This window comes from Vanellus vanellus (genome assembly GCF_965231255.1).
Source record: "Vanellus vanellus genome assembly, chromosome: 5".
NCBI classification, from domain to species: Eukaryota; Metazoa; Chordata; class Aves; order Charadriiformes; family Charadriidae; genus Vanellus; species Vanellus vanellus.
In genome coordinates this window covers 52874778-52899876 of record NC_138910.1, presented here as the reverse complement: position 1 = coordinate 52899876, position 25099 = coordinate 52874778, and the positions used below count along the sequence as shown (strand labels likewise).

Below are 25099 nucleotides of genomic sequence, written 5' to 3'. Positions count from 1 at the left end.
CGACCATCCTGTCCTATCAAAACTCATTATCATTAGTTTGTATTAGGAGAATGTTTGCAGAACCCCTGTGAAATTAAGCCCTGCTGCATGATGTATTCTGCAGGTGCATTGAAAATATCAGGCTCTGTTAGGAGGGTTTACAACTTGAAGAACACAGACAGAGAAAGGTTGACAGACAGGAAATGTTTTCACTCCCAATTTACAGATGAGCAGCTGAGGCTAAAGAAATAGCAGTCCTGATCTGATGCTACCTGGAAGTGTCTGGAAGTGTGGTTGTTCTGAGCAAGGCTGGCCCAGGCCTGGGCTCGCAGAATGAATCTGTGACATAGCCAAGAGTTAACCTCAACTTCCCAGAGTTTCTTGATGGTTTGTTTCTGTTTGTAGCTTTGCTAGTTGACACCTGCTAGAAAGTGTTCCTCTTCCTACAAATATTCAGTATGTTGCTTTTAATCCTCACTCTATTTGGTAAATGACTTTGACGTGCTTTCTAGGACTTTGTTGCAATTTCTGGTAAACTCATATTTTGGTAGTAACTGAGGCTGTTTTAGAATGTACTCTTTATCTTCTTTTCTGTAATGGATTCCTTCAATGGGCAGATATAGTGAGGTATGGCTAGTTGACAAATATTTTTTTGTGAAAAAATTGGGAATTGATACCAGCTGAGATCTTAGGTTTGAGTCCAGGAGCTACTGATTTTTATTCTGTAAGAATAGGCTGAGGCTCCAATATGCACTGTATAAGCTATAACTATGCTCTACAGATATGAATTGGGTGCTACCCAATGTCCTCCTATTGCTGACAACCCTTGTTGAGTTCTTTGAATGTTGAGCCTTGTTAAACCTCACCCATAATGGTGAATCCTTATTTCTGGGATACCAATTTGAAAACTGGGCTGTCTGGTGGAGTCTCCATAGTAAATGCCTGAGTGGACATGGTGCAAGGGGTGGGGTGACATGGCTGATCAGGGCGCAGAGGAACAATACCACTTTGTGAGGACCAGGGTTGGGAGTGCTGGGGAATGTGGGCTTTGACAAGCTTCTAGTGTTGTGCCTTTGCACAGGGTTGGCAACCGAGCTAATGTATCTGTTACTTGCGATGCCTGTTCCCTACTTACAGCCCCAACGGTACTTGTGAGACCTCCTGCAGCAGAGGTGAGAAGGATACTTGAGTGAGAATATCCCAAACTACTGTTGCACATAGAGTGCTGTCACTCATCACTGAAGTGGCATACATGTGTAGGTGCGCATGAGGATCGAGGAGTGGAGTGTAGTGGGGCAGCTGGAAGGCTATCGTGCAAGGAGTCAGCTATCCTTACGCTTGCTGCCTTCCTTCTCCTGTATGCAGGTGCACTCTGAATAGCCCGTGATTGCTTACCAACCCACTATAGCAAAATGTCCATGATTTCTCAGCCATGTGTCTCCATACCGTGGACACCATAGGACTGCTCTCTGCAGTAGTATAATTCATCAGTGTATACACAATAAACGTGCATGTTTTCAGTATGAGACTAGTGTATTGTCTTGTTTGCCTGAAAAATTATATGCACCTGTTCAGGAATTCTAACTCTGTTGAGGTAAGGATATTGGAGCATATTGTCCAAGGGACTTTTCAAAGCTAAGTCCACATTTCAAGATTGACTGCTGTGAGTCACTGATGAATCTGTATTGTGAGCAAGACTCTAGAAGAGGACTAGCAATCCCAGGGCTGGCGTACCTTACCACAAATGAGAACTCTGCGCAGCATGCTGTGATCCACAAGGAAAGGCTTGTCCAATGCTGCAGTTTTTATCTTTTACTCAAACTTTGTTAACCAGCTTTGAGTGTCGGTGCCTTTCTTACTGAGATCCTAAAAGAACTGTTGTCTCGTTGGTGCAAAACATTATGGTTGGTGAAAAGTTGGAATCTGCTTATTCATGCAACTAACTCAAACTAACTGTCTTGCTCCTTCCTGATATCCTGGAATTGTGTATTTCTGTCAGTAAAACTATGTAATGCAGCACTTGGCAGTTTGTCAGCACAGTGTGTCTTTGTGACAGGGTTGATTTGGCAAGGGAAACCATCAGGCTTAATGTGTGGGAGGGTGAGATTCTGGGATTTTCCAAGATACTTTTTTCCACACGGAATTTCCCGTTTCATGGAGGACAGGCCAGTTGAGAGAATAAAAGGCCGTAGTGAAGGCAGGGGATTACACAGTCCAGGCACTTGGAGCTGAACATAATCTTCAAGTCTGTATTCAGCAACTTAGCAATAGAAAGCAGTCACTGAGAAATATTGCAGAGGACTTTTGCCACCTGGCCACCGCAACTGCAACCTGTGAGTATAATTGGAATGTGTTATTCTGTTTCATTGCTCAGCTAAAGGAAAACTGGAATTCTGTGTTGGTGTTCTTCAAAAGCTGTTTACATTTAAAAAATATTGTGATATCAAGAACTGTTTTAAAAGTAAGACTTTCCTAAAAATGGAAATCTTATTTAAGTCTATAGAATAATAGTTAAAAAGTGTGTAGAAACGATTGCATTGGCAGTATTTTATATTGAATTGTAAAAAGTCGGTATTTGTTCTTTACAAATGTGTTCCTTTGATCTTTCATAGCTGTCTACTTAAAAGATAAAGAGAAGAGAAAGTCTCAGAAACATGATTTGCTTGTGGTTCCTATCTCTACTTGCTTATGGTAAGTGTGTATGTCTCTGTAGAAAGCTAGTTGGATGGTAATGTTAGTGTTCCTGTTCTGTTTGAGCTCAGAATTAAACAGAATTTTTGAAACTGACCTAATTAGCTTGAGGCTAGGTTCATATAGAAGAACCTCTAGCTGCAATGGCATGTTTTCCTGCTTGCCTGTCAAATACATAATTGGATCCTATAGTTTGCTATGAAGTCTGCAAAGCTTTGTGTGATCATAGTTTTACAGGCTGAAGTCCCTGTACTTGATGCTGACATGCCTGTTCTGAAGCTTGCCAGTTTATATTTTATTGTTTATAACATAATTGCCACTACTTTTTATGCAGTTCCAGATATCGACAAGTTTGCAATGTTTATTGAGCTTTATATATACTCTTCTAGAGAGAGAGGAGGGGAAAAAGTCAGACACCAACTTTTTGACATCTTTTCATTCTAGGACTTACAGCACTGCAGGGGGTGAATTGTTGGACATACCATTATTCAGACACAAACATGACCTACAGGGAAGCAGAGCTGTGGTGCAAAAAGAGGTATACTAACATGGTTGCCATTCAGAATAAGGAGGAAATCAACTACCTCAATAACTTCTTACCCTTCAATCCGGGTTACTACTGGATTGGAATCAGAAAAATTAATGAGGTTTGGACCTGGATTGGAACTAACAAAGAACTGACAGACGAGGCAAAAAACTGGGCTTCAGGTGAGCCAAATGGCAAAGGGAACAACGAGGACTGCGTTGAAATCTACATCAAAAGAGGGAAGGATGATGGCAAATGGAACGATGAGCAGTGTGAGAAAAAGAAGGTCGCCTTGTGCTACACAGGTATGGTATGATAAAGGCAGTTCTAGTGTGCCTCTATGGAGATGGGATGGTGGGTGGGATGAGTTGTTTAACCTAGTCTTACATATTAACTTAACCTGACCCTGTAAGCACTTGTACACTTATTCTTACTTAAAGGGCTGAGGTGGTTCTTGTTCTAAGAGCTGGATTGATCTCAGTTACTTTTTAGCTCCCAGAACATTATACATCTTTTGTGAGCAAATCACCAGACCTTCCCTATAATCAGTGGAGAGAAACAGGCTCTTCCAGATGGTGAATTTCATCCCACTCTCAAGTGGGTGTCTCAGCTAGATAAGAATGGCCTTTTTGGAGGCATCTGTCTGCTGACTGTAGACCACTGGATTAGATTCTACACTTTGTGTAGAGGTGGTTAAGACTAGGTCAAAAAAAAAAAAAATCCAAGTCAAATATCAGCCAAATTAGAGTGGTGAGTTAATAAAGAATGTACCTGTTGAGGATTTCTACCTACCCCATAGTATATTATTCCTTTTGCATTTTAAATATTGCTAATATCTACCTGAGAACAAGTGGTCATGGAGTTTCCCACCAGTAGAATCCTTTCACTGTGAGCTAGTCTGTCCAAAGTGTTGATTTCTGAAATGCTTCTGTGAAATGACAGAGTAATCTTACATACCAAACACCCTGCTTTTCTTTTGCTATACAAAGTGCTTGTTTGGTGCCAGAAAGATAAACAAAGCACTAGCCAAGTTTCATTAGTGGCCATTTCTGATTCTTTCATAATTTGCTGAATTGTTTTCTTTTTTTTTTTTTTTTTTCAGCTTCTTGCAACCCATCTCTCTGCAGTGGCCATGGAGAATGCATAGAGACTATTAACAATCACTCCTGCCGTTGTGACCCTGGATTCTATGGGCCTGAATGCGAGTTTGGTAAGGTTACTCCATCCTGCTTTTCAACCAGGGTGATGTTTACGCTAGCTAGCATTCAGTTTGGTTTGTTGATTTATCTGCTCAGCCAATGAGACTGTGTACCTTCTTCTGTTTCTTTGAAGTTGAGAGTTGTGATCCACTAAAGAAACCTGATCATGGGAGCCTTGAGTGCAACCATCCATTGGAGAACTTCAGCTACAACTCATCCTGCACAGTTCAGTGTGAGGAAGGCTATGAACTGACTGCACTGGAATCTGTATACTGTACTTCTTCTGGGGTCTGGTCTGCCCCCCTTCCAGCATGCAAAGGTGAGCTTCTCAAGAAGTGATGGGTGAGCTTTCTACATTGTACATAGCTCTGTAAACTCCAGTGTTGCTCTGTTAGTAGGCACAATCTGGCCCATTTCTTTGTAATTAATTACATGGTGAAGGTGCTATTTTATTGCAGCGCACAGGTCTCTGTTCCTGAAGAGATGAAATGAGCAGGATGAATGTTCTGGCCCTGGTGTAGATTTCCTTGTACGGAAAGACTTTTCCACCTCTTAGTGGGGAACAAGGAATGGACATGATCTAGCTGTGAGACTGCTCAACAGGCCAGTTACTCCTGACTGCAGGAATGATTTTTTGGGGTGTTCAGCATAGAATAAGCTACTGTTTGAAGCAAATAAAATCATTGAACATCACCAAGCAGCAGTCAAATATTGGATTGTAACTAGTTGCTGTCATGAGCTGCAGATGAATTTACAGCCTTGCCTTAAGAGTCAGTCTTCCATTTTGAGATCTTTCCATTCCTATCTCCTTTCTAAAGCTGCTTCCATTTACTGGATATGTTGCTAAGTTTCAGTAAAGAAAAAAAAACTTTTTATGGTTTGTTCCAAGCTAAGCTCTGTGCTGTCTCTTACGCTTTTCAGCTGTGACCTGTCCTGCTTTAGAAATACCTGCTCATGGTGCTGTGAACTGCTCCCATCCCTCTGCGGAGCTTACCTGGGGTACCACCTGTGAATTCACCTGTGAGGAAGGATTTGCCCTAACAGGACCAGCCACACTGCAGTGTGGGTCTTCTGGGGCTTGGGACAGGCAGCAGCCATCCTGTGCAGGTACCTTTCCTTATCCCTGCTCACCTGAGCACTTGGGGTTGTCAGCATTGGCATGCTGAATTCCTGAGACATCTGTGCTGATTGCTGTTATGGTCTGTGTGTTGCAGCTTTGAGGTGTGAGGCTGTAACCTGGCCAGAAGAAGGCTTTGTGACCTGTGACCATGCTCCAGCAGATCTCACCTATCGCTCGCGTTGTGATTTCCGCTGCAGTGAGGGCTATGTTCTGGATGGTCCATCCAGCATTGAGTGCACGGCTCAGGGACAGTGGTCAGAGCCAGTGCCAAAATGCAAAGGTAAGACTTACTGGGTTGTAAAACACAGTTTTCTTGTCACTGCACAAACTAAACTCTGTGCTGCCTCTCATGTTTTCAACTGTAACTTGCCCTGCCTTAGAAATGCCTGCTCATGGCTCCGTCAACTGCTCCCATCCCGAAGTTAAATGAATTTGAAAATACAACATATATATACTGGTGCAAAAATTAGAACTAAAGACATGAAAGTCCTTAATGACTCTTAACTATTTCTTTCTGTATTTCAGTTGTACAGTGTGAACCACTGAGCTCTCCTGAGAAAGGCTCTATGGATTGCCTACATGGTGCTGGGAACTTCACATACAACACAGCCTGCCACTTCAGCTGTCTAGAAGGATGGAGGCTCAATGGTTCTCATGTTCTGGAGTGCAGTCATTCAGGAAACTGGAGTGCTAGTCTGCCCATGTGTGAAGGTATTTGACCTGTGACTAGCCACAGAGAGGTGGCACTGAGTTTTTCAAATAAGGTGTGGAAGGGTGGAGGACATAACATCAACCAGTGAGCTAGAACTTCTAGTGAAGTCCATGAATTGAAAAGCCCAACAAAATCTCTTAGTACATTTTTTGAAAATTTGAAAAATTCCTGAAATGTCTTGGTGAAAAATGTTGATTTCTTATCCAAAACCAAAAGCCACCACCTGATTTTGGGTTGGATTGTTTTTTAATTAAAATATTTCTCATGTTGAGCTTTTTCCATATGAATAAAGAAAAAAGCTTTCCTAGGGAAACAACCTTGTAGGGAAATCTGCATTCATAATTCTGTTTCTCAGTGGAAAAGTTTATAGATTTGTTAATTTGGTATGATAGCTTCTTAGGTAAACTCCTCAGCCAAAAGACCTCACAGAGCTTTTCTGTCAAAGGCTGTCATTTTACAGGACAAAAGTCTCAGCCGTGCCTTCCCATTCAAAGCCATAAGAGCTCTGTCCCTGTCCTCAGCAGGAACATACTTGGCCTGAATGAAATGCTTTTGCCTGAGGTCCTAGAAGCTCAACTCCACTTTATTTTCTTGAGCAGAATTTAGATCCTTGAATAATTTCATTGATCTCAATGGGATTGCTCAAAGAGGAAGACAGCACAGTGAGAATTAAAATATTAACTGAAACATGAAAAATAAGAGGAGCATAAATTGTCATGTGAGGCAGAGGTTAGACAGACCCTGGTATAGCTAGCTTGTTGCCTTGCCATTGCTTTGGCAACGGGTGGGATAATTTTTAGTATGCAGCTTATTATCTTGTGTACAGGACTTTTCCTGTCTCAGCGAGAGAAAAAGGTTACAAGCTGCAATTCTGGTTCCTCTTGAAGAGCACAAGGAAAAGCAAGAAGTAGAGAGGGCTTCAAAGACCTCATGTGCCTCTTGATCTTACTGAAACTTTTTCAACCTTTCAGCTTCTGAACAAGTCAGCTATGTCTCTGTGGGCATAGCAGCCACAAGTGCCTCTCTGTTGTCCACGGCATCATTCCTCCTTTGGCTTGCAAGACGATTCCGAAGAAAAGGTGAGCAATTGGACTGGGTCCACTGGTTTTATTTACCTTCCTGGAAAATTTTCAGTGGAGGAAAACAACCCCACCTCCAAACCCCAATACCTTGCTTTTTGAAAAAGTGAAACTTCCCCATATTTAAACAAATTCCAAAATTATTTTCAAGAAGTCTACATGCACGCCATGTTTGGCTTTTGGATGAATGTTTGAAAATCAAAAATAGTAAAACCTCAAATGTTTAGAAAAGAAGAATTAGAATAAAAGCAACGTTCTATTTATCAGTAATTACTACCAGGGAAAGCGAATGGGAATTTTAGATGGGGCTAGTGACAACACACTAATAACTGCCTGTGAGATTTGTTGCTAGATAATGGCTTTTTATCAGATATTCAGAAATGAGAGGTTTTTTTAGTAGAAGAAAAAGGTTGCATGAGGGGGCTTTCATTTTGAAATGCTAATACTTTTTCTTATTCTTCTTGCAGCAAAGAAATTTACTCCTTCCAGGTAAGTTGTGTCTCAAAAAGCAGCATGAAAAACACTGCAATCACTTTGCTAAAATCCATTTGATATAAACCAGTTGTCATTAAAGTACTTTTCATTTCTGTTTTTTATAGTAGCTGCCAGAGCCTAACCATCGAAGGTAGCTTCCAAAGTGCTGGCCAGAATGTCTAACCCCAGGTGTTTCAGGTAAGCACATGAGGTTGCTTGTGTGATTAAAAGGAAGAGAATTTGTGAGTGCAGCTATCACAGCTGTTAATTGCTATACAATTGCTGAAATAGTAACATGTGCTTTGAGGTACGCATCTTGGCATTGCATGAAAGTTCCTAACAAGACTGATGGATTTATTGCTTTAGAAATGGTTATTCAGCTCCTTAAGGATGATTGTGTTTAGCATTCTGTCCAGCCGCATATAGTATTAGGAATGCTTTTGTGTGTTTTTGCTACCTCCTGCATACAAATTCCTCTGAAATGAGAGCAAATACAAATCTATGCCAATTTTTCAATTTATAGAGGAATTTTGTTCTCTCTGCAGGAATTGAAGCCATCTTTACTTATGTCTCAGAGACTTCCGGAGAATGAAACTGCATGCAAATCAGCAGCTGTCCAGATGTTTTTACCTCTTGCTGACAAGATGATTGACCTTGTGTAGCGCTCAGAAATTTTGAACTCAAGCTGTCTGGTATTTCCATTGAAGACAAGCAGAGAGTAAAACTCTGGCCTTCTGGCAAAATACTGTCGACATTCAGTCATGTAGTTATCATAACTGGGAGCTTGCCATCTCTTGTCCAGATGGTGAGCAAATAGTAAGCTGCTGCCTAAAGAGGAGGCTGGTTTCTCCTCTGGTCTACTCAAAGGTACCTAGGTGAGGTGAAGACATGCATTATTTCACATCACTTACTACACTGCTGGAGATGTCTTCTCTGGAGACATGTGGGTTATACTTGCAGAAACAGAATAATCAGGATGAAAAACATTCATTGAATAGCCTTGAAACCAGTGATCTGGTTTATTGTTGAAGTCGGTTTATTTTAAGAGGATGACCCAGTCAAATATGCCTGTAGTGATATGGGCAAGTATTTAGGTTTCTGCTGCATGTCCCAGAAAGCTTATGGACTTTAAACTCTTTTTTTCTCTAATAGCACTAGGAATCATAGTGCTTATACTAGGTACTTTGGTTTCTGAATGTAGCAAGTAGATCTGAAATGATTTCATCCCTGTGGGATTATGCACTGTAATACAGGTGTATACATAAATATTTCATTGTGCAATTTTTACTGTGGATATTTCTGTGCTGTTAACTGTAAATGTATTGTAAAAGACCTGTTCCTAAGTAGGTCGTGGCCATTGATCTGGGCCCAGGTAACTTTAAAGTAATTCAGAGGTGTTTGTAAGGATTTCATGCCTACGTATTATTTAGAAATAAAATGGAAGACTGAGATTTGTATGTGTGTGTATATAAATTGCAAGTATGAATTATTAAGCTGTTAAATGACTATAAATGAGAGTCTTTCCTAATAAGTTATGTTTAAGTTATAATAAATTAAGAATCTCTGACATAGCATCTGATATGTATTGTCCTATTTGTAACAGTATTTAATAAAATGTTTTAAATGTAATGCTCCTTTTTTGGAAACTCATCTTTTAGATGATTTAGGTCAGCACTCTGGATATGGCTTCAGCAGCAGAATGTGAGGGGTTGGGGGAAGACTGGCTAAACGCCTAGCCTGTCCCTTATTTAGCTTTCCATGTTTTAATAGCAGTCAAGGAAAGAGTAGCCAGCAGATGGCACTGACTGCCTGGGAGCTAGCAGAGCCGGAGCTGGATCCCAAACCCAGCATTGCCAGTCCTGAAAGGAAGGAGGAAGGCTCAGCCATGTGTCCCATACTCAGCAGGTGCCTGGACCAGCAGTGAGCTTTTCAGAGGCATGCTCAGGAGGGAAAGAAGAGCAGAAAGAGAAGCAAGTAGGTGATCTTGGTGAATAGTTAACAGCACAAACCCCTCAGTGCATGCAGGTCTTTTGCAGCCCTTTCTTCTGGGAAGTTAGCCGAGTGTGGGAGGCCACAGGCTAACAGGTGAAAGCACAGCTCTGGGGATTAGTGGTGACTGCTGTCTAGAGACCTCCATGCCCACTCTGGCTTGGCCTGTAGCCAAGGACTCTGCCATGGGCTGGTGCTGGCTAGGTGCCAGCGATGGCCAGACACTCCTGTTGGCCACCCTTCCCTGACACCTGACATAGCCAAGGAAGCTGCCCTGCTCTCTGTAGCTGCTGCCAGGAGCCAGCCCTTGATGATAAACCATGAGATGCATTCCTGCCCCAGGCAAGGCTCAACAGGAGCCATCAGGCCTGTGAGCAAGGGAGTCAATTAAAAGCTGCTGTGTCACAGTGGATAGGGCCCATTGCTGTTTATCCCAAACTGATTAACTAACTGAGAGTAGCTGTCAGTGCTTCCCCCGCCTTGACAAGGTGGGGCCCAACCCTGTGAGCAGATGTAGAGCAGTAATCCTTCAGGTTCCCTGAGGGGACATAGAGATTAGCCCGAAATGCCCTGCTCTGAATCCCTGCAGGAGCTGTTTTGAGAGCTAAACCACCTCATGAGTCCCCCAGCCTGTCCTTGTTGCTGTCCTCTACATGCATGGCCCTGTGGTATCCTCTGGAGAGAGCTGCTCAGGCCAGCATGGCTCCCACCCTGCTGCAGTCAAGGAAGCCCAGCTTCTCTTTTCCTGAGCAGAGCTGGTGCTTCTAGCAGCTTTCCCTGGGATCTTACAGGGGCTTTATTGCCTGAAAAGAGGCTATAAAATTATCCTGTCTCTTTCTCCAAGCCTTCATCCCTTGTGACTTCTAGAGGCAGCAGGAGTGAGACCACATTTGGGTGGGATTAGTCCTCTGTCTCTCCCATATATCCCCTAGGCCAGACAAAGACTCCCTGAAGGCCATCTCCTTCCTTGAAGTGACTTGCAGGTTACATCTCTCCTCATAATTCATGTTAGTCCAGGGTACAGGCAAAACCCTAGCTTGTGCTTGTCCAGGGCGCTTGATTCTTGGTCCTCTCCAGCACCGTTTTTTCCTGCTTCAGGATATGAATTACCAGTTATGATGGCATGGGGTGTTCAGGCCTGTAGGATCTTCAGGAAGTCATTTTATTTGCAGTGGTGGTATCTCTGTTGCAGTGCCTGTGAACACAGCTCTTCTGTTGTTTGCTGTCTGTATAGTTCCCATGCTGGCAAGAATGGCCATGGGAATACTTGCTGCCAGGCGGTCATTTAGTAACTCCATTGCATCAGTCCTCTATATGGTGCAGAGCTGTGCCATCACCAAAGGGCCACAAGGTTTTTGCTGGGGGGACTTTCCTTATTTCCTGTTGTTCCATTTCCCTTAAATTCCTCATCTTTCCCTGGGCCTGTGGCATTGTTCAGAATGGGATCTGTGTGTTGCCTGGCATCTTATTTTGGAGCTGGTGTCTGCTTGTGCCGTGACCTATGGAAGCTGTGAAGGTGACATTAACTGGGAGGCACGCATGTCCTTTCACAGCTCTGCGTGTTTGCTGCTTGGCAAGGGGATGGTTTTTCTGGCATAACTTAACACATTCCTGATGAACCGCGCTACCCAAGTGGCTTTAGCTTTTTACATCTGCAGTCCGACAGAAGGGGACTTAGAAACAGAATTTCACTTTAAGTCTCAAATAGACAGGTAGTGTTTGATTTGGGGTGGGTGTTTCTGTGGCCCTTGGTGATATGGACAGTGTAAGATCTGCCCAGATTGGGTTTGTGCCTCCTGTTTTCATAAGCAATTAGCCATCAAACAAGCAGGCATTTACCAGGGCCTGGCTGAAGTTGCCTTCCAGAGCTCCAGTTTTCAAGGGTTGAACTGGACCCAGCACTTGACCAGCAGTTCTTCACTCATGAAGATAAGTCACTGCTACAGGCTCTGGAGACTGCACATCTTTGCAGCTGTTTGCGTGCTTTGCTGAGGACCGGCAGCAGCAGGGACTTTGAAGCAGCAGCTCCCGTGGGAGTTGGTGTCGTGATCAAATCACTAACCTGCTCAGCTCCTGCTCTGGGAGCTGTCAGAGGGTATTAGGGCCGGGAGGCCAGAATGCAACATACTCAAGCCTCTGTGAGTCTGGTTTCTGTCCTGAGTCTTGTTCCCATTTGAATTCCTCTGGTTCTTGCAGGTGGCTGGCTCCCTCCTCCTGGCTTGAGCATGCTGCTAATGTATGGCTGGTGGTGGGTATGTGATGAGGGGTCTTCAACCTGTAGATCTAGAGGAGCAACTTGCCGTGGTGAGCTCTTGGTCAGGGACAGAAAGGTCCACAAAGTCGCTGCTTCCTGGGAGCCGTAACTCACATCAAATGAGAAATACTACATGGGCTTGCCCATGGACAGACAGGCCATCCTCCTGTTGGTAGTGGGCAGCAGAAGCTTGGTGGAGGTCAGAAAAGCAGGTATCAAAGCCCAGCCTGTCATAGCATTTGCACAGTTGTAATGTGGAGCTCAGCCTTATTTACAGCCTCTCTCATGCACACCTTTAGGGAGAAACAAGCAAAATTGCAGGTTTGAACAGTGGAGTCCAAACCTGCTGGATGGTTATCGCTGCTCACCTGGCACTATTAAATCTCACCTAGAAGGGAGATTTACTATATGGCACTATTAAATCTCACCTAGACTTGGCCAACACAGTTCAGCTGTGGCTTCAGTGGTGAGAAAGAAATCCACAGCCCAGAAAGTGTTTCCACAGCTGATCGTGGCCAATGCTTTTTCCAGCTCAGGAAAGCTGCTGCCAAGAACAGAACAGCATGCAAAAAGCACAAATACCTCCCCACCAAGGCAGCAGATGCCCCCGGGCAGCTGCCAGCAGGTTTTCTACCTGCCTTCCTACTTCAGGGAAGGACATTCCCTGAAAAGCCCAACAGTTGCTTTGACTTTCAGCCTGGGCCAAGTGGGACCTTCATCAACTTCTCGCCTCGCCAGCTGCCATGAAAGCAGTGATGGCAGGTGTGAAATTGCAGGTGACTTGCTTGCTTCTGGCACTCCAGTGCTGTCATTTTGGGCTTTTGACAGCCTCCGAGTGGGCAGGAAGAGGGAATGGCACTGAATCCATGCTTTCTGGAGCAGGCCTTGGGTCATAGAGCACTTAGATGGAAGGAAAAGGGTTAAAGGGGAAACAGGAAACACTTTGTTTAGGACTTTTTCCACAAGGATGATTTCTGGGAAAGGAGGTGCTGCAATCAGGCAGGATGTATTCACTTTGGGATCTTGGGAAATCAAGCTGAGCCTGGCCTAAACCAAGAGGAAAATATAGCGCAGCCCACACCGCACGCAACAGCGACGTCCCCGCTTCACCTTATCTCGTGTCAGCGCAAACAATCCAGATGATAACATAAAAATCAGACATGGTGAAATGAACAACCAAGATATCCCATGGGGAAATGATACAGTTTGAGCAGAAGGACAGTGGGGGTAGTCCTAGAAAGCCCTATCCTCAGAAAGGGCCCTCTCCAGTCCTCACTGTATTTCCTCCTCCTCCCTTGTCTCAGTTGGTACCAGTGACCCCAGGTTGGTCCCCGGGTGGAGAGCAGGGTATGCTGTCTGTGTTACGGGGCTGTTCCCAGACTGGAGGCTGATCTGGGTGGCCCTCAAAGGCAGAAGAGGAAAGCTCTGCAGATGAGTTAGGAACTGCTGGGTAATTGTCAGAGAACGGAGATGATCTTTGCTACTTCACAGCAAATCACTTTTGACCAACACAACTCCTGCAAACAACCAGATGTAGCAGAGGTTCTTCTACCCTGTTAAAGGCACTTGTGGAGAAAACCTCACCTGTGTCAGTAACCTCTTGCAACTAAAGGCAGAGGATTTGGCTGAAGCACTGACAGTGATCAAGTAGTCATCATGGAGTCATGCAGGAGACAGAAGGGAGACAGCCCACATTCTCAGCTGCTCTTCCACCTTTCCTGGAAGAGCAGCTCTATCTCTGTTTTGCAAGACCCTTCTCACCTGCTACTTGTGCTCTCCTCCATGTTTTTTTTGGTGGGTACATGGCTTGGGGTAGAGGTGAGAGACCCTTGCCACGTGCCCTTGGAGGGAAGAGTGGCAGTTTGCATTGCATGGACAATTTTAAAGCCACAGTGGATTTTGCATACGCGACTCAGACCTACAGAGTTTGCTCAGGCTGCTGGTTTATTTGCACTAAAGACAGGCCAGCCATTCACCTGAATGCATTTGTCACTCTGCTCTTCTGAACTGGGGCGGCTGGATATTACTGCTGAGGTCAGTACAGATCGATCTGGTTCATTTTCTTTTCCCTGTATTAGCTCTTTTTTCAGGAATATTCAGTGCCCTCTTTAATTTGCCCTGCCTGAGTAGAAGGTTTCACTTCTGGTATAAAATCCCAGCTGACATGACAGGAGGAGAGCACTGAGGACATTAAAAAATCCATGCCTTTCCTAAGATTGAGTTTAAAATCCAGATTTTAAAAACAAACCGGACATAAAAAGTTTCTTGTAAAGTAACTGCAATTACTTAAAAACAAGCATCTGGCTCGTTGAAGTTATGTAAGTGCTGAAAAGAAGTCAGACACAGATGACCCTTTTCTCCAGACTGCAATTCATTCAGTTTAGCTGCATTAAATTCAGAAGCGTTTCCTTTAGGTGCTGAAAAAAGTGTTTCATGTGCTGCCAGATGAAGCTAATAACACACACACACACGCACGCCCGTGCACACATGCACGTCAATGTTTTTGTTTTGTCACTTTTGCTTCCTGTTTCCTTGCAAACACACAGCGCAGATTTTGGTTCTCAGCCCGTTAAATGGTGAATGACTCTTCACAACATCCTTCCCTAGTGTCTTCTAAGTGGGAGCAAGTCTTGCATGTCAGCCTTTTGGTGACAGAAATTAGTGATGGAGACTGTGGACTTTTAAAGCACTTTATTCATGTTCCTGCATGAGGAGGGGAAATGGAGAAGGTTGCAAACAGCAGACAGATACTCTTGGCTTTCATGTCAGCATTGAAGTGTAGCTCCAGAAAGTGATTCTGCCTCAGAGAAATGCACTGTGCAACCATCTGTCTTGGAGGAGTTTTGGGAACATGGACTCCCCCGGACTTTGCAATGAGCAAAGTTAACTCTGAAGAGCAGGTTTCTCCCTGAGCTTGTACCTGAGGAAAGACCTTGTTAGAGGATCATAGGAAATAGGATTTGATGAGCCCTGAGAAGTCACCTACTCCAAACCCCTGTCCCAGGCTGTGAGTGATACTGTAGGTGGAAGTCGGTGCTGTGCCCCCTGTGCAAAAAGCAGGGGCTCTCTGAAAGGAACCTGGGTGGCCGCCAGTGCAGTGGCACCCCATGTCTGCAGGGATGCTCCAAGCAACCTCAGGGATTTGGGTGCACAGGTCCCGGACAGTGGGGTTGATTTGGTGTCTGAATCACTTTGGCTATTTCAGAAATCCCAAGCTGGGGCCATTAGCTCTTCTAACACTGAGGGTGTGGCTTGGAAAAATGAGCACTTAGTTTGATTTCTCAGCACTGCTGATGGCTAAGTCTGGGAAATTCATGCCTCTACCTTATGTCCAAAACAGAATCATAGAATCATAGTCATTTAGGTTGGAAAAGACCTTTAAGATCATCGAGTCCTGTAAACCTAACACTGCCAAGTCCCACTAAACCATGTCCCTAAGCACCATGTCTACACGTCTTTTAAATACCTCCAGGGATGGTGACAGAATATACTAAACTCCTTAGAGAAGAGCTTTGGGACCTTCCCCGGAAGAGCAGAGGACCTGTACCAGGGGAATGACAACATGTCCTGATCTTACTCTCCTGCCCTCTCTATCTGCTACCGGATATGAGGCCAAACAGGCCTTTGCTCTGATCTGGGACAGCCGTCCTTCTGTTCCCATGTCTGGAGCGGGAAAATCTAAGCCTTCGGGGTGTTTGGATGCTGTGGGAACAGGTGCATTAGGGAACCTAAAAAACAACAGATCAGAAAACATATGGGACCGCCCCGGCTCTTAATTAACCTAATTGCTGTAGCTTCCATGAAGGTCTGCATGTTTGCCTAGTGTGTATTTTCCGGTGCAGGCAAGCACCGGTCCCTCTGATAGAGTGCAGACACAGTAACGCTATCAGCAGCCCCTTCCTTCCCAGAAGGGGCCCAGCAGGCCAGACCACCTCCATAAAATCCAACTGGTGAGCCCAGGGTGCAGGTCCTCATTCCTAGATGTACAGCCCACCCCTCTGAAGAGGTGCTGTAGGCTTCTCTGGAGGGAGAGCGGGAGTGAGGAATGGGTTCTGAAAGCTAACAAGGGTTATTACAGCCCAGCGGTTTGACTTGTCTGCCTGTCCTCCATCAGCAGATGTTACTTGCTGATTGCTGCTGCAGGGGCAATGAGTCATTCAGACTGTAGGTGGTCGGCTGATAAATGCATTGAGCCAGCTCACCTGCATGTTCAAAGGTACGGTAAAACCACTAGATATTTATAGAAAGAAATTGCGTCCTGACTGGTGAAAAGAGAACACTCTTAAGTGCTCTTTGGTTAAAGAGCACAACTGGGCTGTAGCCCTTTCTTCAGGACTTCAGACCAAGAGAAAGGGTAGTCAAGAATCTCTACTAACCTCTTTTGATGCTCAGACAACAAGTTTTTTTTTTTTACTTGAGTCACTCTTCCTCACTGAAAGTATTTGGAGAACAAATTCACTTCCAGTTTAGTTAAACATTTGTCTTTTCGTGGCACTGAACTGTAAAGAAAGCTGTTGTCCTAAAAATACTATGGCTACCTCAAAGTTTCCTGAGATTTGAAGATGTCCTCTAACAACAATTCTTCTGTTGTGCTGCAACACAAGAAAATTTGAAATTTGAAATCGGTTGTCCATGTCTGGCCAGCCTGCCCTTTGTAAGAGCGACCTATTCCCACGTTCACTCCAGCAGAGCCTGGATCCTCTCTGAAGCTCAGGGGCTGGAGACTTGAAGCACAGCAGCAGGAGCTGCCTTGAGAGGTGCAGAGATGCTAGCGAGCAAGGAGGGAGAGCGCAGTATCTGACGTGGGCACATCTTGCCTGGCCAGCCAAGCCAAATGTTTATCACCTTTGGATTCACCATGCTGCCCAAAAAGCAAAACAGACGTGTAGTAGTGTTGGCAATCTCCGTAGGAACCTCCTGTCTGCCAGATTCTCTCTCCCTGCCCTCCCAGCAGGTGCCAGCTGGGTTTTTGCTTTCTTTCATCCTATGATCATGTTTCATCAAAGCAAGCACAGTCAGGGGATGCAAAGCCCAAAGGCTTACTAAAATTAGGCCTGATCTTTGGTCCTGTTTGTGAGTTGTTTCTAGGCATGGTGACGTTTGACATACAAACTGGCTAAAATCAGGGTTTGCAAGTCCTAAGTGCAGCTATGTTTGTGTTATTGTTTGCGAAGTCCTTCCCAGCAGCTGTGTGCCTGTTAGAACAAAACAGCAGCATGCAGGCTCCGATCAAAGAGCCCCCCGTGAAACAGATTTCAACACAGACAAGCAGCCTACGCTAGCAAACTAGCTGACAAAGGAAGATCACGGGAGAAATGCCGCGGCTGTGATTTTGACACAATCAAACCATATTCCGTGCCCGTGACTCAGTACTGGAGTCACACAGGTTCACTGTGGAGATGTCTGGGTCTTCTGCAAAAGCAACGAATGACCAAGATGTTAAGTCCCAATTAAGTTAATGGGGCTTAAACAAATCTTTCAGGTTGAATGTAGTGCTTTGTGTTTTAGTGGATCTGAATCTTTCTAAAGGTTCCCTTCCCCCTTCTTCCCATCAGAGCTACTTAAATAACAGTCAATACGGAGCAGAACAGAAGTTCAAACCCCAAAGCGTGACCAGAATAGGTGTTTGGATCAGCTGTACAAAGAGGTGATGAATAAGCAGCAGAAGCAAGGAGGGACAGCGAAAAGTGTAATTTGTGCCTGTTTTGTAAACTTAGCTCATGTGGGTTTTTGAATGAAGAGGAAGTGTTGATATCAGGTCTCTGGTTTGGCTGATTGCCTAACGTGCCATGGAAATCAGTGCCTGTTGGTAATGCTGTTCTCAGACCTGGGCTAAAATAGCATTTGTTTGGTGCTGGATCTGAAATAACATATCATCCCAACTCTGGTCTGCTCTTTGGGCAACAAATTTGGTCTAGTTCAGGTCTTCATGAAGACCTGGATGGCCAGCAGCGCTCTGCCAGGCCTGTGCTCTACCTGCCTCCTGCAAGATGGGCTTCTAAATGGCATGAACCAAGGTGAAGCTGATCTCATTTTGCAGCAGCCTGGGTGCACCATTACACCTCTGGTGCAGAGCTCTCTGTTTTCGCTTTTCCTGCTAGATGGTGTCCTCATGTGCTGCAGCTTCTGAGGAGGAAGGAGGTGGATGGGGTGTGTCAGGCCCCAGGACAGGGACGGAGCTTTGGTGTAGGATATCCCTTTGGGAGCTGAAAGGATGCAAATTCAAAATAAATAAAAGGAGGTGATTCTCCACTCTTCATTCACCTGTCCTGGAAACTGCCCTCCCGGCAGCTCCCTCTCTGCCCCAGGGAGACACAAGGGAAATCCTGGTGGCAGCTTACCTGCTTACCTTGGGGTAAGGGGCAGTTTCTGAAACGGGTTGTTCCTAGGCTGTTAGGAGCTTTATAGGCCAAACCCAACATCTTGAACTTCACCTGAAAACAAATTGGCAATCAGGCCTAATGAACACACTCCCAGGAAGCTTTGCAAGTCGCTTTTATTGCGACTCTGACTATAAAGGTCTACAGCCTCTCATTTGATGAACAGACAACAGCATTTTTTTTCCTCCTAACAAGGTTTCCTTAGAAATGGATCCACTGCTGAATCCTGACTCTGCCTGGCATATTCCGGGGGACATCTGGCGTAAATTCTTCATTATTAGATTACATTAGTTGCAGCAATAATCATTCACATGGGATTATTACATCCAAGCTTGTCTCATTGCCTTTATCCTTTCACACATTGTCTTTCCTGGTTCCCCTTCAAAGGGCTGTTGTGAGTCTGTGTCGGAGCAAGAAATTAACTCGTTAGTAATTTATGCATCATTTCCTCCAGCCACATGTATTTAGGGCAAGATCAATAAAATATAATAAGGAAGCGGGTGGGTATTGTCACTGTGGGGCTGAAATAATTCCTTTGGTATCACTGTAAATCCTTCCCTCACATATGAAAACTTGCAGTCCTGTCCATCATTAGCTTATTTTGCCAGGCTGTATCAACAGGACATTGATTTGACTCCTTTGTGTGGTTGCAGAGTTCATGTCCTGCTACTTCTGCTCACAGCTGCGCAAAGTGCTCTGAGTGGAGGTTTAAGATTTTGAAAGAGCAGTGTTTCATAGCCTTTCTTCTGGCTCCTGTCGTGTGATTAAAGCCGTGCCACCTAACACCACAGATTTGTTTCTGGAGTGGCTCCATGCTCTGGCATCTGCTGTGATATGGTAGGTCTGAGAAAGGGAAAGGGACATGAAGAGGGATCCAAGCACCGCAGCTCAGGGCACAGAGATCTTGCTGCCTGTGGGAACTGGGGAGGCAAACCTGAGTGGATCTGAAAGGTCAGTGGCAGGTTTGAGACGATCTGTAGTCCCTGACTAGCGATCTGATGGCTGGGCAGCCCTTCCTGGGTAAAAACAAAACAAAACAAAACAAAAACAGGAGGAATTTGGATCCATCGTACCCATGGCAGTGTAAGGATGTAAGAGGGGCAATGCTTGTGGGGAGAAGAGGCAGCAGACAGAGCATGCTGGATTTCTATGGCTCCTAAAGAGGCTCAGAGCTGATGCCACAGGGTATTTTATCTTTCCATGTCTCTTTTCTCACTTCCTGGCTCCAATCCGGACTACCCTGCATGGTTTCAGCTCCATGAGAACTTAAATTTGGGGAATCTGTTGCAATTCGGATTAAGAATTTCCTGAAGGTGCATGCAAAGTCAAACTAGCAATTCAGCACCCTTGCTAGCTCTGCCTGCCTGCATTCCCTGGGGCTGTTTCTCCTGCGGGAGATGTCCCAGAGGTTAGCACTGATATGGAAGGGGCTGGGTGGCCCACCTTAGCTTTAGCAATACTCTGTCTGCTGATCTGAGGGGATTACAGCAATGCAGAGGCTCCAATTTCTGAAAGTCTCTGGAAGGAGAAGTCTTGAGATCACTCTGCACTCTGGGACCTGTATGTTTTCTTGCTGTAAACGTGGAGAAATCTAGAAGAGGGAGGTCGTTAAAACCCCCTAGCAGGTCTGACTCACATCCCAGAGGAATATTCTTTGTGTGGTTGTGCTGGGCCGGGCAGCACACAGTGTACTGGATGAGGCAGCGAAGTCAGAGCAATCCTGCCCTCCGCAACCCCGGCAATGTTGACACAGCCTGAAGGGGAGCACAGAGGAGATGAGATGCTGAGATTATCGGTGCAGATTGAGGGAGAGGAATGTTGTTTGCTTGTAGCTCCTCCACCAGGACTGGCAAAATCTAAATACGAGGGAAGATGCAGGGGGACGCCCACGCAAGGTTTAAGAGCGTAACAGAGATAAGCAGGCTCAGGGGCAAAGCCAGGGGCTCTAACTTCAGCACAAGAAAAACTGGACGCAGCGCAGACTGTTTGTCTTCTGAAAGCCTTCTGGAGACAAGGGTCTGCTCAGGTCACCTGCAAGCAGCTAGTGACACTGCCCAGGAACGTGTACAGGACATTGCTCCCTTGTCACCTGCCCCCACAGTCTTCAGGCAGCTTTGGTGAGGCAATGAGCAGCTATGCCTGGTCTCCACTGGAGTCCACTGGTGATGTGTCTGACACTACCACCTTCTTGATGGCAAAGTTTGTTGTTATCAGATGGAGTGGGTAGGCTTGCAGATGAGAGAAAAAAGACCAACTGGCAGAGAGAAGGAGGAAAGCAGAACTGAGGCAGGTGCTCAGACAGGATGGCAGTTGTTTGCTTGGTTTCATTCCTTTAGGAGCTGGGGTTAGGAAAGAAATTGCTTTCAGGAGGCACTTTCTCAGCAGAGCCGCTTCGGACCAGCTCCTTTGCATTGCAGGGCCTTTCCCAGGCAGCCTGTGCAGCCAGCCCTCCCCCCGGCATTGCAACATCTCCTGCTTTCCAAAGACACAGGAGCCCAAAGAGCAAACACAGGAAACCCTGGGCCCGGTCAAGGTCTCAGAGGTAAATTTGTAACTTAGGACAGATCGTGAGGATGCTGCTCCGTAATACGTAAACACTCCTTTCTTTCTTCAACAGCCCAGCGCCGCTGAGAGAGCTCATCCCAAATCTCCCTTCATGGTTGAGTCTGCTGAAGAGACAGGACGCAGGCTGGAAATGCAGCCGGGAACACAGGCTCCTTATTCCCTGGAGACGGGCTCCTTCCCACACTTCTGTAAGTCCTTGCCCTGACCCCACGTGAGTTGGCTGTGCTGAGCAGCAGCCCAGGCTCAGCTGTGCGTTGGGCAGCTGCACAGAGGGGTGGCGGGACACCACTGTGGCCATTGCCAAGAGCTATGGGGTTTGCTCAGCCTCCTGGGCATGGTACTGCTATAGCAATATGGGCTGAATGAATGGAACCTTTATGGGAGTTTAATTCAGGAGCAGGTTTTGGAAAGAAACTGTCATAGCACTGTGCTGCACTCTTCATTGCAGGAGGGAAGGTTCAGTTGAGACACCAGGAAAAGCTATTTATCAGGTGTGGCGGAGATGTGATGGGACAGATGGGCTGGGGAAGAAGGTGGCAGCTCTGTCCCCGAACGTCTCTGGTCTGAGTTGGGGCAGGAAGATGGGTGAGATTAACTTGCTGTGTCTCTTCCAGATCTGTTTTCTGTGAGTCTGTGCTTTCCTCCTGGAACGGAGGGAAAGAAAAGTGTTCAGGATGTGGAAGGGGGTACTGTACTCATGGGTGAGGGTTGCAATGGCTTATACTAAAGGAGTTCTAGGGATCAGCTCATAAAGGTCAATAAAAGACAGATGGAGTTACATGTAAAGCTAGTCAACAAGTTTCCATGAGAATAGTACTTTTAACAAAGTGATGTTTCTCCAAAAACTGAAGCTCTCCCTGGATAAATATTGATTTTGCCAAATACATTATATACATCTCTGTGTGTAGGTACAGAGTGAGAGAGAGAGAATTCCACTGGGAAAATGCTGTAATGGTCTAATTAACTCAGATCCCTTTGAATCTGGTTTGTGTTTTGACCTGACCCAATGTGTTTTGCTACCTCTGCTGCATACGAGCTCTTCTGACATATTCTGACCAAAAGGAATATATTTACTTGCCTTTATATATTTCCAAGTCACATAAAATTTAAAACAGCAACTTCTCCTGCTGCTTTCTTAGTAAATATGTCACATCTCCGGATCATTATCAAGTCCAATTAGCATCAGCAGATACACTATTTGTCTGATTCCTGTGTATCAGGGAAACCAATAACACAACGCTGGAATTGATCCGGTCGGATGCAAAGTAACCTTTGCACCAGGGGCCGAACCCTGGGAATCGAAACCCAGCTGTCTTGGGCTGGAGGGACTGCAGAGAGGGCAGGGATTGCTCCCAAAAGGCCAGGAGATGTTAATCGAGTGCACACGGGCAGGCAGCATGCTGAGATGAGAAGGTAGCAGCAGTGGATTGGCATTTGCTGGCTCGGGCTCGCAGTGAAGTTGCTTTCCCCTTCTCCTTGCCTCCCTTCCCTGAGCTGCACAGACCATGGCTGTCCTTGGTGTGTGTTGGCAGCCTGTGGGGCACAGCTGGGCCTGCTATCACCTACCATTGCTAATGTCTGCCCCAAAGACATGCTTGTTGGTGTCCGGGACTCACTGAGTACCAGCTCTGAGCGTGACAAGGGGCCGGCAAATCCTTCCTGCGGTCTGGGCTCAGACCACCTGTGAGGCAAACAAAGAACCTGTGGGTTAAATCCTTCCCCTGAGACAGGCTAGGGGGAAGGGGACTTTGGCAAAAGGCAGGACTGAGAACTAGGCAGGAACTTTAAAGCATTTGGAAAAGCCACTGTGGCTTGCTGACAGCGCTGACATACAGCTCCCCGCATGAACCCTGCGTCATTCTAGCAGGGTGTCTGTGGTGCCACACAAGGCGATGCACAGCTGTAAGACATCCCTGGTACATTTCTCTGTGGGCAGAACCCCTGTTGTAACTACCTGGGGCACTGAGGAATCATTGTAATGTTTTAAAATTCTATTTATTTATTTTTCACAAGTACTCCAAAACCTCAGCATATCTGGACTCGAAAGTGCTCCCAGAGTGAAGGGAGTTTGGGTCAAATTCCATCAGTTTCGGAAGATTCCTTGGCTTTTTACTGGGGTGATTCATGTTATAGGTGAGAAACTGCCAGCAAATGTCTGGATGCTGACAGCTCTGTTTCCTGCAGAAACAATAGGTGTGCGTGTAAGTGAGGGACAGAGAGAAAATGATGTTCTAGTCTCAGAGATCTAAAAAGCTGATCTGGGTCATGAGACCCAGAAAGGCATCCATCCCACCAGCCTGCTCTCATCCCTCAGGATGAAGGAAGGCTACACAAGAGCTCTGCCTGGTGCTCTGCCCCAGTCACAGTTTCAGGCTTAGTCCCAGACTCTGTTGTCTGGAAGTGATCCACAGAGGATTTGTCATCAGCTGCAGCCAACAGAGCCCAGAGTTGAAGTCTAGCGTGTGCTGCCAAAACCAGCTTGCAGGTACTCACAGGTTAGCCCCTTCCACTCTGCGTCTGTCAATAAAGCAAGCATCCTTCCCATCCTGACTTTTCACAGCTGACCTTTATAAGCACCGTTGCAGGTTCTGCCCGGTCTTCCCTTTGACAGCTCCGAAGATTCATTCCGAACTTTGCAGAGGCAATTTTACAGGAGGGATCAGCAGCAACCTTTCATGGGTGCAGGGCTGGCCTGCCTTTCTCTTCCTCAAAGACAAACTCACGCGTGCCTGAAAACACTCGCAGGGAGCTGGAAGACGCTGCCTTTACAATTGTCCCCTTCAGACTGGGAGATTGGAGCTGGCTTTTGCGTGAGAAAGGAATTGCTATATTGAAGTCAGGGAGCTGGGAAATCACAGGTGACTGAAACCACAGGAGCAAATCCTACTGCAACTTTCACGTAACTCCAGTGACCTTCTAGGGAGAAGACTTTTATTGCTGGGCCTGCTCCTTGCAGCAAAGAGTAAAAAGAGAGTAAAAGCCCTTTCATTAGATGGTGAGAAAGAGGTTTCCTCTGGGCTAGACTTAGAGTATTGTAGCAGGCATTATTGCGGTGACAGCAGTAGAGGAAAGGGTGGGTGTTTGTTGCAGATGTTTTGAGTCTCCTCTTGATCTACTTCAGCTGAAAACCCAGGGTGGCCTTCCCAAGGCTTTTTTTACTCAGAGGATGAGACTACAGGGCGGTTTGAAGTTAGAGTTTTCTTCTCTTGGTGTGATTCTGCTTGGTTTCTATTCTTGCTCCTGTTGCAGTAGCTCGCTGGGGTGATTCAGAAGTTGAGTTGAAAGTCCTCACCGTGTGCCTTGTGTGATGCCTGGTTCTGCTTCAGTCTTCTCTGAAGTGCCTTGCTTGTGCTGAGCAATATCCTACTGCCAAGCAGCTCCTGCCTCCCTGGGGAGGGGTGCTGGGCTGCTCTTGGGAAAGGCAGAGGATGGGGCAGCAGGGTGTTATCTCAAAGCTCATCTGCATATGTGACAATGAGTGCAGAGAGGAAATCTCTGGGCACTGCAATAATGCGATAAACGAGAGCAAAACGGAATGTGTCAGGACAGGGAGGCACAGAGTGGTGTAGTGGTGCATTGCTGTTCCCTGCAAGCAGTGATGTGTAAGGCCTTCTCTAGCTGGGTGACATGAGCTGTCTGGAGTTGGTTCCTCTGGGCCCTTTCTTGTGGAGGAGCAGCACATAGGCATGAGTCTGAAAAAGCCAAGCAGCGGTGCGGTGGCTCTGACGTGCCAGGATGCTAATGCCTGCTCTGTCCTTGATGTTAGTGGCTGTTGAGCACAGCTCTCGCCTTAGATGGACCCTGCTGCCCTGTGGGTTTTCTGCAGCGCTCCTGTTTGCTTTCTTGTTATAGTTTTTTAACAGGAAGCCTTCGACGTGTTTCTGGCAGAAATTGCTCTTGCATTGGCCTGCTGCTCCTGAGCTTTCTCCAGAAGCATTGTTGGATCCTGAACGAGACATTTTGGGGCCAGGTCTTGGATGTCCTGTTACCTGTGAGGAGTGTCGGAGGTGGCAGCTGTGGTGTGTGGAGGCCACACTGTCTGGAGTTTTACAGGGGCTTTATCTGTACTTTATGACATAGTTTATATGACTGTGGTTACATATATCTGTTTATTTCTAGACTAAGGCCTCT

The 25099-nt window shown here is 45.9% G+C and overlaps 2 protein-coding genes across 2 annotated transcripts in view; both read left to right on the top strand.

Moving 5' to 3' along the window:
• Window positions 1-2605: 2605 nt before the first annotated feature.
• On the top strand, window positions 2606-8507 carry SELE (selectin E). Its single transcript, XM_082484713.1, has 11 exons — window positions 2606-2670; window positions 3115-3501; window positions 4299-4406; window positions 4529-4714; window positions 5317-5502; window positions 5610-5795; window positions 6041-6226; window positions 7199-7306; window positions 7774-7795; window positions 7906-7978; window positions 8326-8507. Exons 1-10 carry the CDS (start codon window positions 2634-2636, stop codon window positions 7961-7963), a joined length of 1464 nt encoding a protein of 487 aa, XP_082340839.1. The 5' UTR covers window positions 2606-2633; the 3' UTR covers window positions 7964-7978; window positions 8326-8507.
• A 12552-nt stretch (window positions 8508-21059) lies between these two features.
• RXRG (retinoid X receptor gamma) overlaps window positions 21060-25099 on the top strand; it is a gene marked incomplete at both ends in the record, with an annotated part of 42319 nt that continues 38279 nt past the window's right edge. The window contains one exon of the mRNA XM_082484698.1: window positions 21060-21156. Coding sequence (XP_082340824.1) covers window positions 21060-21156 — 97 coding nt within the window. The remainder of the gene's footprint in view (window positions 21157-25099) is intronic.

Coding starts and splice junctions, on each gene's coding strand:
- SELE (XM_082484713.1), top strand. CDS start 2,634: ATGATTTGCTTGTGGTTCCTATCTCTACTTGCTTATG. Junction 4,715..5,316: donor CCCCCTTCCAGCATGCAAAG/GTGAGCTTCTCA, acceptor TACGCTTTTCAG/CTGTGACCTGTCCTGCTTTA. Junction 6,227..7,198: donor TAGTCTGCCCATGTGTGAAG/GTATTTGACCTG, acceptor TCAACCTTTCAG/CTTCTGAACAAGTCAGCTAT.